The sequence below is a fragment of the Hylobates moloch genome, unplaced genomic scaffold (assembly GCF_009828535.3).
Source record: "Hylobates moloch isolate HMO894 unplaced genomic scaffold, HMol_V3 SCAFFOLD_4, whole genome shotgun sequence".
Taxonomy (NCBI): domain Eukaryota; kingdom Metazoa; phylum Chordata; class Mammalia; order Primates; family Hylobatidae; genus Hylobates; species Hylobates moloch.
In genome coordinates, this window is record NW_026652279.1 from 53384115 (window position 1) to 53401670 (window position 17556).

A 17556-nucleotide genomic window follows, 5' to 3' on the forward strand; every position below is an offset into this window, starting at 1 on the left:
TCTGAAATTCTCTTTTTTGGTTATGTCTCTGCCAGGCTTTGGTATCAGGACGATGCTGGCTTCATAAAATGTGTTAGGGAGGATTCCCTCTTTTTCTATCGACTGGAATAGTTTCAGAAGGAATGGTACCAGTTCCTCCTTGTACCTCTGGTAGAATTCGGCTGTGAATCCATCAGGTCCTGGACTCTTTCTGGTTGGTAAGCTATTGATTATTGCCACAATTTCAGAACCTGTTATTGGTCTATTCAGAGATTCAACTTCTTCCTGATTTAGTCTTGGGAGGGTGTATTTGTCGAGGAATTTATCCATTTCTTCTAGATTTTCTAGTTTATTTGCATAGAGGTGTTTGTAGTATTCTCTGATGGTAGTTTGTATTTCTGTGGGATCGGTGGTGATATCCCCTTTTTCATTTTTTTATTGCGTCTATTTGGTTCTTCTCTCTTTTCTTCTTTATTAGTCTTGCTAGCGGTCCATCAATTTTGTTGATCTTTTCAAAAAACCAGCTCCTGGATTCATTAATTTTTTGAAGGGTTTTTTGTGTCTCTATTTCCTTCAGTTCTGCTCTGATTTTAGTTATTTCTAGCCTTCTGCTAGCTTTTGACTGTGTTTGCTCTTGCTTTTCTAGTTCTTTTAATTGTGATGTTAGGGTGTCAATTTTGGGTCTTTCCTGCTTTCTCTTGTGGGCATTTAGTGCTATAAATTTCCCTCTACACACTGCTTTGAATGTGTCCCAGAGATTCTGGTATGTTGTGTCTTTGTTCTCGTTGGTTTCAAAGAACATCTTTATTTCTGCCTTCATTTCATTATGTACCCAATAGTCATTCAGGAGCAGGTTGTTGAGTTTCCATGTAGTTGAGCAGTTTTGAGCGAGTTTCTTAATCCTGAGTTCTAGTTTGATTGCACTGTGGTCTGAGAGACAGTTTGTTATAATTTCTGTTCTTTTACATTTGCTGAGGAGAGCTTTACTTCCAACTATGTGGTCAATTTTGGAATAGGTGTGGTGTGGTGCTGAAAAAAATGTATATTCTGTTGATTTGGGGTGGAGAGTTCTGTAGATGTCTATTAGGTCCACTTTGTGCAGAGCTGAGTTCAATTCCTGGATATCCTTGTTAACTTTCTGTCTCGTCGATCTGTCTAATGTTGACAGTGGGGTGTTAAAATCTCCCATTATTATTGTGTGGGAGTTTAAGTCCCTTTGTAGGTCACTCAGGACTTGCTTTATGAATCTGGGTGCTCCTGTGGTGGGTGCATATATATTTAAGATAGTTAGCTCTTCTTGTTGAATTGATCCCTTTACCATTATGTAATGGCCTTCTTTGTCTCTTTTGATCTTTGTTGGTTTAAAGTCTATTTTATCAGAGACTAGGATTGCAACCCCTGCCTTTTTTTGTTTTCCATTTGCTTGATAGATCTTCCTCCATCCCTTTATTTTGAGTCTATGTGTGTCTCTGCACATGAGATGGGTTTCTTGAATACAGCACACTGATGGGTCCTGACTCCTTATCCAGTTTGCCAGTCTGTGTCTTTTAATTGGAGCATTTAGCCCATTTACATTTAAAGTTAATATTGTTATGTGTGAATCTGATCCTGTCATTATGATGTTAGTTGGTTATTTTGCTCATTAGTTGATGTAGTTTCTTCCTAGCCTCGATGGTCTTTACAATTTGGCATGTTTTTGCAGTGGCTGGTACCGGTTGTTCCTTTCCATGTTTAGTGCTTCCTTCAGGAGCTCTTTTAGGGCAGGCCTGGTGGTGACAAAATCACTCAGCATTTGCTTGTCTGTAAAGTATTTTATTTCTCCTTCACTTATGAAGCTTAGTTTGGCTGGATATGAAATTCTGGGTTGAAAATTCTTTTCTTTAAGAATGTTGAATATCGGCCCCCACTCTCTTCTGGCTTGTAGAGTTTCTGCTGAGAGATCAGCTGTTAGTCTGATGGGCTTCCCTTTGTGGGTAACCCGACCTTTCTCTCTGGCTGCGCTTAACATTTTTTCCTTCATTTCAACTTTCGTGAATCTGACAATTATGTGTCTTGGAGTTGCTCTTCTCGAGGAGTATCTTTGCGGCCTTCTCTGTATTTCCTGAATCTGAATGTTGGCCTGCCTTGCTAGATTGGGGAAGTTCTCCTGGATAATATCTTGCAGAGTGTTTTCCAACTTGGTTCCATTCTCCCCGTCATTTTCAGGTACACCAATCAGACGTAGGTTTGGTCTTTTCACATAGTCCCAAATTTCTCGGAGGCTTTGTTCATTTCTTTTTATTCTTTTTTCTCTAAACTTCCCTTCTCGCTTTATTTCATTCATTTCATCTTCCATCAGCGATACCCTTTCTTCCAGTTGATCGCATCTGCTACTGAGGCTTCTGCAATCTTCGCGTAGTTCTCGAAACTTGGCTTTCAGCTCCATCAGCTCCTTTAAGCCCTTCTCTCCATTGGTTATTCTAGTTATCCATTCTTCTAATTTTTTTTCAAAGTTTTTAACTTCTTTGCTATTGTTTTGAATTTTCTCCTGTAGCTCCGAGTAGTTTGATCGTCTGAAGCCTTCTTCTCTCAACTCGTCAAAGTCATCCTCCATCCAGCTTTGTTCCGTTGCTGGTGAGGAACTGCGTTCCTTTGGAGGAGGAGAGGTGCTCTGCTTTTTAGAGTTTCCAGTTTTTCTGCTCTGTTTTTTCCCCATCTTTGTGGTTTTATCTACTTTTGGTCTTTGATGATGGTGTTGTACAGATGGGTTTTTGGTGTGGATGTCCTTTCTGTTTGTTAGTTTTCCTTCTACCAGACAGGACCCTCAGCTGCAGGTCTGTTGGAGTTTACTAGAGGTCCACTCCAGACCCTGTTTTGCTGGGTGTCAGCAGCGGTGGCTGCAGAACAGCGGATTTTCGTGAGACCACAAATTCAGCTGTCTGATAGTTCCTCTGGAAGTTTTGTCTCAGAGGAGTACCTGGCCGAGTGAGGTGTCAGTCTGACCCTACTGGGTGGGTGCCTCCCAGTTAGGCTGCTCAGGGTTGAGGGACCCACTTTAGGAGGCAGTCTGTCTGGTCTCAGATCTCCAGCTGCGTGCTGGGAGAACCACTACTCTCTTCAAAGCTGTCAGTCAGACAGGGACATTTAAGTCTGTGGAGGTTCCTGCTGACTTTTTGTTTGTCTGTGCCCTGCCCCCAGAGGTGGAGCCTACAGAGGCAGGCAGGCCTCCTTGAGCTGTGGTGGGCTCCACCCAGTTCGAGCTTCCTGGCTGCTTTGTTTACCTAAGCAAGCCTGGGCAATGGTGGGTGCCCCTCCCCCAGCCTCGCTGCCGCCTTGCAGCTTGATCTCAGACTGCTGTGCTAGCAATCAGCGAGACTCCGTGGGCATAGGACCCTCTGAGCCAGGTGTGGGACACAATCTCCTAGTGTGCCGTTTACCAGGCCCGTTGGAAAAGCGCAGTATTAGGGTGGGACTGACCCGATATTCCAGGTGCCGTCTGTTACCCCTTTCTTTGACTAGGAAAGGGAACTCCCTGACCCCTTGCGCTTCCCGAGTGAGGCAATGCCTCGCCCTGCTTCGGCTCGTGCACAGTGCGCTTCACTGACTGTCCTGCACCCACTGTTTGGCACTCCCTAGTGAGATGAAACTGGTACCTCAAACAGAAATGCAGAAATCACCTGTCTTCTGTGTCGCTCAGGCTGGGAGCTGTAGACCGGAGCTGTTCCTATTCGGCCATCTTGGTTCCACCCCTCATCTTTCTTTTAATACAGGTGTTGTGTAATAATGTTCATATGGTTCTTCATCTTTGGTCTGTTTCCACCACTCCTTACCCTGTTTTCTCCTGTAGCTACTGCTGTCTCTATTGCCTTACTGTTAACAAACTCGAGGGTGGTAGTGGTTGGGGAGATTATAATGGGAAGAGATCACATACATAGAGGCAAGGCGTGGCAGCCAGTCAGAACAGGAACTAAAGATCATGGGTAAAAATGTTAAGATCAATTGACTGGGCCGGGCGCGGTGGCTCACACTTGTAATCCCAGCACTTTGGGAGGCCGAGGCGGGCGGATCACAAGGTCAGGAGATCGAGACCACAGTGAAACCCCGTCTCTACTAAAAATACAAAAAATTAGCCGGGCGTGGTGGCGGGCGCCTGTAGTCCCAGCTACTCGGAGAGGCTGAGGCAGGAGAATGGCATGAACCCGGGAGGCGGAGCTTGTAGTGAGCCGAGATCGCGCCACTGCACTCCAGCCTGGGTGACAGAGCGAGACTCTGTCTCAAAAAAAAAAAAAAAAAAAAAAAAAAAAAGATCAATTGACTGCTGAACTAGCTCCATCCCTTTTTTCACCCCGCTAGGCAGCAAACTTGTCAGAAGAACTGAAGAAGAAGCAAGATACCATTGCCCACTTGGAAAGGACAAGAGAAAATATGGAGCAGACAATTACAGACTTACAGAAAAGGCTGGCTGAAGCTGAACAGATGGCCCTGATGGGGAGTAGAAAGCAAATCCAGAAACTAGAATCCAGGGTAGGAGTCTGGGTAATCATGAGGGCTTGACAGTCCCCAATTCAAGACCTCTTGGTCCTGGAATGTGACATCAGATCTGCCCCCCAACACATACACCCTTTATCACTTTTGCTTTTAGCACTTTCAGATCTTTAGGAGTGTCAGATCTCAATATATGCATTCATTCTTTGCTTGAATTTGGGTGAGCACATAGGACTTTCCTTGGACTGGATGAAATTTGCCTTCCCTCTTGCTAACTAACATTGCAGCCCTTCCTGCTCACCTCACCAGCTCCAGGCTGTCACTCCAGGGCTACCTGGTGTTTCCAAACACACCCCTGGAAGTCTTGCTTCTGTGCCTTTTCTCCTGTTATTTCCTCTGCAGAGAATGCCCATTTTCTGACAGCCAGAGAAAGGAGAGGGAAAACAACTAAAACAATGATCAAGAAAGACTCAGAGAAGATACAGTAAGGACTGACAGAAATGATGTAGTATCTGCCTTCAGGGAGCTTAAAAACAAGTAATAACTCATCTTGAAAATAAGACTTGTAAAATTATTGAATCAATTTTAATGACTACAGACAAGGCATATGATAAATGCTACAGGAATGGAAAGAATATTCAACTAGGATTCGATTGTTCAAAAGGGCCTCTAAAAAATAAGGTATCACCTTTGCACGTTTATGGTATATCCATACAATGGAATACCCACGTCCATTTCGGGTACCTCTATACAGTCATACAGTGAGGGCAATGTGGAAAGCGTATACCTTTTTGTTCAAGAAAGTGGGAGAATATGAGGGTGTACACATTTGCTTATATTTTCAAAATGAAATGGTAACAGAATAAATCAGAAAAATAAAAGTGGCTATCTATAAGAGGATAACACAGAGATGACAGTTGGACCTTCCTAAGGTACCTTGTTTAGTTGTTTTGATTGGAAAATCATATAAATCATTTGCATACTTTATAATTAAAAAAACAAGTTTAAGTCAAAGAAAAAAACTCAGCAGTCTCTAAAATTTTAACACCAATGGAAGCAAATGAAGTTAATGATATATTAAATTGGGGGCGTTAAACATACACAAGTAAGAATTATTCTCAGTGACTTTTAAACATAATATTTTGTCCATACATCCCTCAAAATAAGGACAAAATAACAAAAGAATGGCAAAAACCATGCATTTACAACTTCAAAATACCAACATTTAATTGCTATTAGCAGTAAGTTTATCCAATGACATATATAAGAACCAAGATTTTTGGTATAAGAGAAACGGCATATAGGTATAAAATTTAAAAGTATGCATTTTTCCCCTAAAAAATACATGAAACTGGTTTTTCCAACTCAGTTTTAAGATTGCCAGATTTTATTTTCAATTGCTGTTTGTTCACTATTATGGCGTAGAACCAGTGATAACTCAGTAGCAACGACCAGCAATGAACTCCTTAATATCAGATAATACTAAGGAATTATGGTTAATATTCTTAAAGTCACAACCCTGATACCATCATTACGTATTAGAATGATATCCAATAGTATTTACAGGTGGAATTACATGATGTCTAGGATTTGCTTTAGTAGAGCAGTTTTTCCCCAAGGTGTTTTAATCACTTTAATCAGCCCCCCAAAATTCTTAAGGAGTGCTTAAAAAAAAGTAGAGGGGCCTGTAAGAGCTCACATCCCAACAGACAGAACTGTCAGGTTCCTATATGGCAGGTGTCAGAAGATTGCTTTAAATGGGCTTCATCCACAAGGAAGTCTCACACTTGCTCCCCTCCCTTCACGTTGCACCTCTCTGAGGAGGTACAGGAGGGAAGAATGGCTCCAGTGGGGTGTAAGAGATGGGGTCAGATGCGCTAGGCACATTCTTGCCTCAGGGCACTGGCCTTCCCGTCCTCAAGAAGGCCTCTTGGAGAAGGTGGCATTGGCGTCAAGGAGAAAGCAGGAAAAGAGGATATCTGGGCAAGAGCCCCCCAGGCAGGCGGAGCAGCTAACATCAACTCCCTACTCCTTCTCCTGCCTTATTTCTTTCTATGGCACTTATCTCCATCAAACATAGCCTACATTTTACTTTGTTTTGTCTGTCTGCTTCCCCTCATTAGAACGTATGCTAATTCAGGGAAGAGATTTTTGTTTGTTTTGTTCACTGCTCTATTCCTAGCACTGGGGTGTGGTATGTAGTAGGCACCTGCGTTGAATGAATGTTAAGCTCGTTTGTGTAACTCTATAAGGCTGCAGGCAGTTCGTCTGTATGATAGCTCTCCCATAAAGCAGAACTGGAGGGTTGTGGGTGACATACATGTGACATAAACTCAGCATCTGATTTCTTTAGAGAGTCAGAGCTGAATATAGGGAAAGCAGCTTAAGATTAGGTAGTATGTTGACCAAATTCTCAAATGGGCTACACATTGCTTACTCTCTATACTTACATATACATTCATACATACACTTTGGGTGTGGTTTTGTAATTCAGGAAAAAAGCTTCTCATATCTGTGTGAATTAGCCTTTCACATATTTCAGTCTAAACAGTTCTTTTATGAATCCATAAAAGATCTTACTTTTGGCAAGTTTTCCCAGAGACACTGTCCTATTTAAGCACCAAAAACTGTGTATGCATGTTCCCTTGACACTTTGCTGTCTTTCAGATGATTGTGCCAATTGGCAAATAGAATGCCAGCCTTGCTGGCAGCGTCTGGTCTGAGGTCACGTTTTGGTTGCAGGTTCGTGAACTGGAAGGTGAACTGGAGGGTGAAATCCGTCGCAGTGCAGAGGCCCAGAGGGGAGCCCGCAGACTTGAGCGATGCATCAAAGAGCTGACCTATCAGGTACTCCAGGAAACCATTCCCTGTTTGTCTGGCTGGGCGCTACCCTGCAGAAAAGTACTCCTTCAAGCCTGAAATGGCCTTCTGGGACTCCTGCAGTTCTCTCTTCATCTTTGTTCTCCTTGAGCAGTAGACACTGACTCACCCTCCCAGAGCTCCTGTGCTATTAGTGGTTTGGATCGGTCTCTTTTCAGAGCTCTCAGGAAACAAAATGTGAGCGGCAAGTTGCAATTAGAAGTGAAAAGCTATTTATACCATCTGGATTTTTTCACACATAGTGTTTACAGTGCTTTCATAAAGATGCCTTCCTGTGAGTGGCTGAGTGAGAACAATGTGTAAATGAAGTTAATGGCAGAGGCTCGGGGTGGCTACCCAGCTGGCAGGTTACATGGGATGCTGACTCAATTGCAGCGGGGGGCATTTCCACTCCTATTTTCTGGTTGCACAAACATTCAAGGCCATTGAGGACACTGTTGCTGGTGCCAGGTGGAAACAAAATACTAAAGAGAGACCTCTGAAGCTTTCTGAATCTAACCTGTTGACTAACATTGGTCTCAAGCAATAATTGAAAAGAGGTGGGCAGACTTCTTACAAGTAACTAATGCATTTTTAAAGTAAAAATATCATCATCTACATTTTCACTTTCAACCATGGCTTCCCTTTTCTTTCTAATGCAGTCAACATAGATTCTCTGATGGCAGAGGCACTGTATTGTTCTCCCCTCTAGGGTCTGGCATCCTCCTATGACACAGTAGATGTGTGACTTCCACTGTTGAACACAGATGCTAAAAGTCACTTTCCAGCCCTCTCACACTGCACATGATGGCTTATTCCAGCAATCTCACACTGGACAGTAAGCTATCTCACACTGCACATGATAGCTTATCCCAGCCCTCTCACATTGCACATGATAGCTTATTCCAATACAAAGGCAAATGCATTTTAGACACCCATTTTTACAGCTTCTTTGACAATGCCAATGCAAGATCTGCTAGTCCTGATTCTGGTTCCTGAGGCTGAGTTGTTAAAGATGTCAAAGTCTTCTTCCCTTGCAGCAGGAAGGATAGATAAGAAAGCACAGCACTTCAGAAGCATCATCTTGGGCTAATTAAGATGAAATGAGCTACTTGCACAGCTCTTTTATTATTAAGTGGTTCCTTTTGTAAGATGAGTTAGTCTGACACTTCTTTAGACCATGCTAGGTACATCAAAGCCACTGAGAAGTGGGCCCATGGTATGTGTGGCTAAGTAGGTAAACACCTTGGGAACTTAAAAGTTTGCTATTCTACTTTGAGGAAGGTGGAGAAGCCACCCATGTTGATGGTGTGAAATGCTGCTTTAATGTCTGGATTTTCCTTTTTCCCATTGATTATTCTTATTGTTTTATTCTGTAAACAACTTCATTATAGAACAAAAAACCAAAGTTATATATTTTTTGGTTTTCATTGTCCCAAGGAATGCATTCTTGTTCTATTGTGTCTTACCTTTGTTCCTTCATTGTAATAATCCTAGTGTTTCTCATGTACTAGAATGAGGTGCATTTATTAATTTCTTCCAAGTGTCTGCAGAATGCTTAGACAGGCCTATTTTCTGCCATCAAATCAGCTATCTATTAGGCTAGACCCTGTAAGTTTAAAAAGACATTAGAGGACACTCCACATTTCCTGGTACTTGATTTTGAAATGTTCAAGGTTAACGCTGAGTCATCTCAATCATCAAAATAACCACCAGGACAAGGAGGCAGGGTGTTTGGTGATGGCCCATTCCTAGGTGCAATTAAAAATGTCATTTTGAAAGGGACACAAATATCATTTTCTTAGGAAAAGTCCTCTGGGAAGATTCTGCTACTGGAAAGGAGTCGAGTGTGGTCCCACTCCATGGCAGTTCTATGGCTGGTCCCCATGCTGCATTTATCCTCTCCTTTATATCCCCCTAGCATTTGGAAACTTGTCCTATTTTCTCTCTCCAGCACCTAGAAAAATGTGCTATAAAGCAGAACATAAGATTAGGTACTTGTAATTGCTATAGAAGGTCAAGATAGTTCCTCTGCCCCTTACTCTCCACCCACCTACTCGGTTCTACCATCAACTGCCTCCTACATCCAGGAATCTGTATAGATATTATTTAATCTTTACACATCTAGTCAAGAATGTAGTATCATTTTTAGGGATAAGGAAATACAATTTGGTTAAGTTGCTGTGTTGAGAGGGTTCTCTAGGAACCAAATGCCAGGATAGAGTTAGATGTACAAGAGATCTATTAGAAGTAACATCTATGAAGGATGAAGATGCAAGCAAGCAGGGTGGGGCAGAGACGTGAAGGGAGAGGCTGAGGGAGGAAGAGGAGAAGGGAAGAGCGTCAGACTGTAGTGCAGCTCTGGGCAAGTCTCCAGCACAAAGATTGCCCAGAAAGGACTCCCATGTTGGGCAGAAATGGCCAGACACTAGTGACTTCACTATGCCTAGCTATTGCCTGGGGGCTGCCTGGGAAGTGTGTGGCCTCAATGCTAATGCTGTGGCAGGTCCCAAAGGCACTGCAGTTGGAGGTTATCAGGTAACTGCACTTCTCACAGTTGAATGGCAAGTTCTTTTCTTGATAGGAAATCTAGGATGTGCATAGCCATGGTCACCAGTTACTCAATGCCCTAGAGCTGAGATGGGAACCTAGGCCTAACATCAATGGCTTTGCCTTCCCATGTGGGAGGGACATCAGCAACATCAGCAACCGCTTCTAGCTTTTTTCAGTTTTCTTCTGTGTGGCCTCCTTTACCACCAATTTACTCTCCTCTCAGTAAACTGATTATTAGCAATTAAACCTCTGTTGATTTTATAATTTACTGTAAGCACATAATGCTATGAATCTTTTGAATTTTATAAACCTGACAAGTTGAGGGATAGGCAGATAAAAACAAAGAAGGGATTTTATGTGAACCAGACTTGTCTCAGTTCCCCAACTAGGTTCTTTCATATATATTCATCCCTGCCTCCTGATGGTTAAAATTAGTAATTATTAATATCTACTTTTCTTTTTTTTTTCTTTTTTCTTTTTTTTTTTTGAGAGGGAGTCTCGCTCTTTCACCCAGGCTGGAGTGCAGTGGCGCAATCTCGGCTCACTGCAAGCTCCGCCTCCCGGGTTCACGCCATTCTCCTGCCTCAGCCTCTCCGAGTAGCTGGGACTACAGGCGCCCGCCACCACACCTGGCTAATTTTTTGTATTTTTAGTAGAGACGGGGTTTCACCGTGGTCTCGATCTCCTGACCTCGTGATCCGCCCGCCTCGGCCTCCCAAAGTGCTGGGATTACAAGCGTGAGCCACTGCGCCCGGCCTTAATATCTACTTTTACATGGTACTTTAAGGTGGTGGTGTGTGTGGTGGGGGTGCATTCCAGATGGTGAGAACAGCTTGGTTAAACCTAAGGAGGGACAGAGTAAGCAGGAGAGCTCTGGGCAAACAGGAGAATGTGACCTGGTTGGAGTGGGTTCGTGGTGGTGGGGGGAATGGAAGGTAAGTAGGGGGAACATTAAAGCTGCCAAAAAAATTCATATTTGATGGAATAGGTCAAATGGAGCCAGAAAACAATTTTAAGCAGTAGTAGATCTTTCTTGATTAAATCAGCTTCTCAACCCTGAGCAAATTGAGATATTTTCTTCCTTTGAAAAGTTCAATAGCTCCCATATGGAAATACTCCAGTTAAAGGGGCATGAGGAAAGAGGGGGCAGGCAGAGCCCTGTCTACCTGCCTGCCTCTAACCTCCTCTCTCCCTGCAATACCAAAGGCTCTGCGGAGCACTGTTGAGAAACATTATCCCACCAGATTTCCTTTCTTCAGCCCGAGGATGGGTTGTAATTGAGGCAATGAGAATGGGCACACCATGGTCCCCACAGCTTGCAGAATCTTCCCTGCTATCTCTGCATCAGAATTCCAAAAAATTTATCTTTTCTATAGTTCTATTACTCAAAACCAAGAGTCAATTAGAAAGTTCAAAGGAATAGTTGTTTTGATTGGGGAGCAATTGGTTTTCAGTTTTGCGTATGTGGCTTTTATTATAATGCACTTCATTCCTGCTAAATAAAGATAAAGCTTTTTATTTAGCTATAGCTAAAGCTATTGCTGTTCTCGTCATCTGAATGCACCTCCACCCCCAGCACCTTAAAGTAAAATATAACGTAGATAATTCACTACTAATTTTAAGTATACAGATATAGCTTCAGGCAGATATAGCTTGGTTGAGCTGGAAAGACTGAAGACCCAAACTGAACCTAATGGGTTTAACTCCCATTTCAGCAAAGGTTGGTGGATCAGAACAAATGACTGTTAGTGCTGACAGTTCTATTTATCAATTTCTTGGAACTTGGGTGAGTTAAACCCATTGTTAAAATCACAACGCTGAGATGATATTTAATATCGTTCCCTAACCCTTATTTCCCCACATGAGACTACCCCAACATAGACTGCTGGATCTTCTGAATCACCTTCCCATACATGCCTATGTATTGCAGGCAGAGGAAGACAAGAAGAATCTGAGCAGGATGCAAACTCAGATGGATAAACTTCAGCTAAAAGTGCAAAATTACAAGCAGCAAGTCGAGGTGGCGGTGAGTGCCTTGGGAAGTTTCAGCCTCATGGATTTCCCAGAGTTGTTTCGATTAAGGGAGATCTGTGACCCTGAGCTCAGCAAGCAGCTTGTCAGAGAGGGCCAGCTCAGCTTAGAGTCTGCTCATTCTCAGTTTTTTTTCTCAAGTTAGAATTCTCACCCATGGCAAAAATGTGTGTGGCTTTTCCCTCCAGGAAGCCAGAGCTCTCTCCTTTACCTTTGTGGTTTCACCCAAACAGGTACACAACAAGAAATGAGATAAGTAAAAGCAGAGTGTCATGTAGGACAGGCCAGTTTTGGGCAAGGTAGTCACCCTGGGGCCTCCCTCATCCCAAAACCTTGAGTAAACATAAACATGGTTCACAGTATTTGTTCTTGATGATCCTGGATATGGTTGTGGACAAAACCACCATAAATTGAAATGTACTTGCCATCCCTGGGTCAGTATCTATAACTACAGGGAATGTAATTGATAAGTGCCATATATATTGATTTATCCCTAATATTAACTCTTGAGGGGTTCTGATTATTTCAATGATTTGGCCTAAAACACTACCTGTTCTAGCTCAAGGTCTAATAATTACCTGTTGACCCATATAAATTTAAAGACAAGCCCCCTCTACCCAGGGGTAGAATATGATGTTAAACTCATGACAAAATAGACAGATGTGGTTATTCTAGCACATTTTCAGTCTGTGAGAGCTTTACTGCATCCAGTTGATGAAAAGTGCCAACTAGGTTCTGAATTTCCAGGGAACAAAAGTTATAAAAAATGGGTCTTATACCTGCTAGAACGTCTGAATCCTAATATATCATACCAAAATATGATATCCCATTCAATACTCAGAAGTTTAGATTCTTTTCACATTATTCAGCTTTCTCATGTCAGAGCAGAAAAAAAAAACCTGACTATATAGGCATGGAGATTTCTTTTTTTATTATTTTTTAGGAAACACAAGCCAATCAATACCTTTCCAAGTATAAGAAGCAGCAACATGAGTTGAATGAAGTGAAGGAAAGGGCAGAGGTGGCAGAATCTCAAGTCAATAAACTCAAAATTAAAGCAAGAGAGTTTGGGAAAAAGGTATGGCCAGGTATTCAACTCTGTTCTAACTCTTCAATCATGTTTGTTTAGGGCTGATGTCATTGCATGGACCAGTATAACAAGAAATTTGTTTTTCTCTTTAAAAGCTTTTAAAAGATAAGAACAAAGGATTCCAATAAAATCTTCCCATGTTTACTAAATTATACTTGTCCAGGTAGATGAAATGCTAATCATTTGAGAGGCATGCACATTGTATTTATACTTTTCAAATGCTTACTTCCATGTTAACTTGCAGGATCTAAGATTTAGGGCCTGGATTCATTTGTGTAAAGTAGTCAAGAGTCCATGGGACAAAGTTGATTTTAAAAAGCACAGATGGATCGGCTCAAAATTCAGAGTGAACTCTTTCCATAGTAGACACATACGTGACTTTGTACCATATCAATTTGGAGTCCAACAGGGAAGATGTTTAAAATTGAGGCAGTGAAGGAAAACAAACGCAAGAGTCTTGCTTTGTAGTTCTCTGCTTTATATTCCTCGTTCTGCCTGAAAACACAGAGAAAGGATCTTTCTATGTCTCTTTGGTCCACGAAATGGCTCTTCTAATCTAATGGTAGAGGCCATTGCCCTGATTTTACTGGTAGAGTGACAAAGAACAATGTACTAAATGTTTGGTAGGGTCAGGTAGTCTTGGCTTCCTTATTGAAATTTTCTCAGGAACACACAGTTTTTAAATGAGGTCTGGCTTTAGGAGAAAGGAATCAAAGGAGATTGGATAATGTGATATTAGCTAATAGATTGCCTGAAATCACTGAGCATAGCTTCTGGCATAGATAGGCACCATCATTTCATTATTATTATTTTTTTAAACGTGGTGCATCACTAGCCCTCTTTCTCTGTGTTTTTGGGCAGAATCAGGAATATAAAGCAGAGAACTACAAAGCAAGGCTCTTGCATTTGTTTTCCTTCACTACCTCAATCTTAAACATCTTCCCTCTTGGACTCCATATTGACATGGTACAAAGTCACATATGTGTCTACTATGGAAAGAGTTCACTCCAAATTTTGAGCCGATCCATCTGTGCTTTTTAAAATCATCTTTGTTCCATGGACTCCTGATTATTTTATACAAATGAATCCAGGCCCTAACTGAATTACTAGTAACCCTTCAAGGTAAGTTGATAGGATTGCCAATAATATGCATAAATACTACCTTAAGGGAGGTCAAAAGCATCTCTTTTGAAGGAGAGCCTAAGAGTTGATTATATTGAATATACTTAGATCTAAATATAAGAAATACGAATCACTGAGAGACTCCAGAAATTTTTTACTGATGCCTGAATAGCTGCCTCAAGGATAAGTCCTATGGGAGAGGGCCAATTAAGTGGTTTGAACTTTGGCCTCAATTTGAGAAGTGTTGTGGCACTGGATTTAGGGTCTTCTCTGCAGAGCCCGCCAGCAACCCCATGTAATGACTTGTTTAGGGAGGTGCTTCCCATGTGCTGCAATTGCATTCAGCTGCAGGAGGTCGAAGGGCCTTCAAAACAGATGCCATGCATTCGACTTTGTCACAGTTATTTTCAACAAAGAACACAGTGAGTGAAGTAGAAATTGCTTTTGAGAGGCCAGAGAGGAATAGGAAAACCTTCCTTGGCAGTGCAATGACTAATTGTTTCCCCTTCACAGAAGAAAAGCCAAAAAATCCCTCAACTGTCATATGCACAAGGAAAAGGTTTGCTGATAGAATTCTGTGTCAGGGCTGGGGAGCAAATTGGTGATGTGGCTGCAGAATCTTTCTCCTCATGGGGTTGGCTAAGGGGGGTGCTGCCTTCATTGGCAAGACAAGGCAGGCAGAAAATTGAGAGTGACCGGGCATGCCCTTGGGGTAAATTACCGGGGTCTGCTTTCTATAATGCAGATAATTGCCTCAATTCCCTGCCTCCCTTTGAAGTTGATGAAGAGTTGGCTAAGGCCTGCTTACCTCTGGAAAGGACTCAGCTTGGTTCTGGGCATGTGTTCCACTGGTGAAAATTACAGGAAATTCACAGAACACACTGACATTCTGTTTTTCAGGTTCAAGAAGAATAGCATCCCCTGCTTTGAAAGGACAACAGCTGGAGAAGTACAAGGAAGGTGCTGTTTCATGGCGAAAAACTTAGGTTGCATGGAAACATTTTTTAAAACATGTTTAAATTGCTTTTCACACCATATAAACAAGGCAATTAGAAAAATAATTAAAGGGAATATCATTGCTTCTGCAGTTAATGGGGAGTTTTTGATCCTCAAATGCAAGTAAACTACCTTCTAATGCTTCACATGACAGATTAAATAAATGGAAGAACCTTTTTGATTCTGATGTTTAAAAAATGAATAAATACTTGATCCTTTGTCCATATTTCCTCTTAATGGGTAGCACTCATAGAAGATGCCCTTAGACCAGTCACGCTTCATGGGGACTAGGGCATGTTGGTGAATGGTTTTTACTGAAGTTAGGCAACTTTGGCTTGATTCATCCCTAAATCTATGAATGTATATTGTGAGCCTGCAGTGGTGGGATGGAAGTCATAAGATCCCCTCAGCATTGTGATATAAATATAGCCATAGTTAGGCAATTTGAACATGTAGGCAAAACTCTCCTAATCAACACACATGTAGGCTATATGCTGGTACACGCTTTAAACATGGAGGTAACCCCACACAAGACATTCAGTGACGGGTGATATGCTGGAGTTGTGCAGTACCAATTTAGCTCAGCTGGACGAACATGTCCCGGAATTCCTCTCTCTCGTGGTTCTGGATTGGAGTAGGTCATAAAGAAATTTGCATTAATTTGATCAGCAGCTATTTTATGCTCATAAGGTCAGCGTGCAGACCCAAGCATGGTGACAGCTTGAAAATATGACTCCAGGCCAAAAAGGGGAGCTAGAAGAGACCAGAGACAGCTCCCTGGACCCAGAGCTCTTCCAGCTCCTGCCAGCCTCCTCCTTCAGCTTTGCAGAGTCCTGGCCAGGTGTGTGTGCAGCTCCATGGCAACCAGCACCAGCTTTTCCTGAGATCACACACAGCATTGCAGTGGAGGCCGTGAGACAGACATGGGTTCTGTTTGTTCTTAATGGACCTCCCTTCATCCTCGCTGCATGCACAGTCAACCTACAGTGACTTCAGGCCGAGAACCAGATGCAGAGGGACCAGATGCAGCCTGGCCTAGACTTCTCCACCAGCACCCACAATTGTGTAAGCTTGAAGCTCTATAATAAATCTTTATTCTGTCATATTCTGGTTCTGCCTCCCTGATCCAACCCTGACTCATATGGGTAGCTTGAAGATTAATTCAGGGACTCAGTGGTATCAGAGGACCCAGGTTCATTCTTGTCTGAATCTCTTGTCGCTGTAAGAGGACGTCAGCAGTCCTGAGCATTTTCTCCCCATATGATAACCTGTCTCTTCTTAAAATGGAGAAACACCTTCCCAGAAACAGACCTCTGGAATAATTTTCCTCATATCCTAGTGAGCAGATTTGTTTACCTGCTTATGCTGAACCAGTCTAGTGGCAAGAGGACTGCAATTGCCAGGGTTGGCTCAGACAGATCAAAGTGGATGATCTTGAAAAATCAGGGTACCATTTTGAGCAAGGTGAACCAAATTTGAGTTTTGTGGTTGGCGGAGAGGGATGCACAGCCACAGAGTGAACTAGCAGGTATGTGTGTCAGGCTGTATCCAAAGCAGTCGCTCCTTCTTACCATCGGTCTGAACCCAATGAGAAAAAATGAAACATTTAACATGGAACTTTTCTAGGGCTTTTTTTTTTTTTCCTGGAATAGTAATTTTTTAAAACTTCAGTAAAAAGTAAGTTTGGAATTATCCTTTAATAAGCCAATGTTTATATTCAGGAAACATCTCTATATCCCAAACCTTTTCTTAGAAATTTGCTGTTGTCATATTACCAATCCTGAAGTCAGGATGCTATTGTTTCGCCACACCCCAAGCATATACTCAGTAAAGTCAAACTTCAGCTTGGGGATGCATCCAGTTTTGTAATTAAGTATCATATTCTCTCAGTAGGACACAATTTTTAAAAAGGAACCAAGGCTAGGGGGAAGCAGAGATGGTAGACACTTAAATATTATCTCAATGGAGTTTTTCTTCACAATGGAATTTTTTAAAAAGATATCTAAGTTATATTTTTTTAAAAAAAATTTAAGTTCTGGGATACATGTGCAGAACATTCAGGTTTGTTACATAGGTATATGTGTGCCATGGTGGTTTGCTGTACCTATTGAACTGTCCTCTAGGTTCCCTCCCCTGCCTCCCACCCCCCAACAGGCCCTGGCGTGTGTTTTTCCCCTCCCTGTGTCCATGTGTTCTTATTGTTCGGCTCCCACTTATGAGTGAGAACATGTGGTTTGGTTTTCTGTTCCTGTGTTAGTTTGCTGATGATGATGGCTTCCAGCTTCATCCATGTCCATGCAAAAGACATGATCTCATTCCTTTTCATGGCTGCATAGTATTCCATGGTGTTTGTATCACATTTTCTTTATCCAGTCTACCATTGATGGGTTTTGGGGTTGGTTCCATGTTTTTACTATTGTAAATAGTGCAACAAACATGTGTGCATGTGTCTTTATAGTAGA

General features: G+C 42.1%; 1 protein-coding gene across 4 annotated transcripts in view; it reads left to right on the top strand.

Moving 5' to 3' along the window:
- Window positions 1-16197, top strand: part of MYH15 (myosin heavy chain 15) — a 172397-nt gene extending 156200 nt beyond the window's left edge. The window contains exons 41-45 of one of the 4 annotated variants that reach the window (XM_032150232.2): window positions 4312-4482; window positions 7186-7290; window positions 11786-11881; window positions 12830-12964; window positions 14999-16197. In XM_032150232.2, coding sequence (XP_032006123.1) covers window positions 4312-4482; window positions 7186-7290; window positions 11786-11881; window positions 12830-12964; window positions 14999-15013 — 522 coding nt within the window. In that variant the 3' untranslated portion in view covers window positions 15014-16197. Of the gene's footprint in view, window positions 1-35; window positions 198-4311; window positions 4483-7185; window positions 7291-11785; window positions 11882-12829; window positions 12975-14998 lie in introns of those variants that run through there. The other 3 variants (XM_032150231.2, XM_032150233.2, XR_009213137.1) reach the window with 3 other exon arrangements.
- The last annotated feature ends 1359 nt before the right edge of the window (window positions 16198-17556 follow it).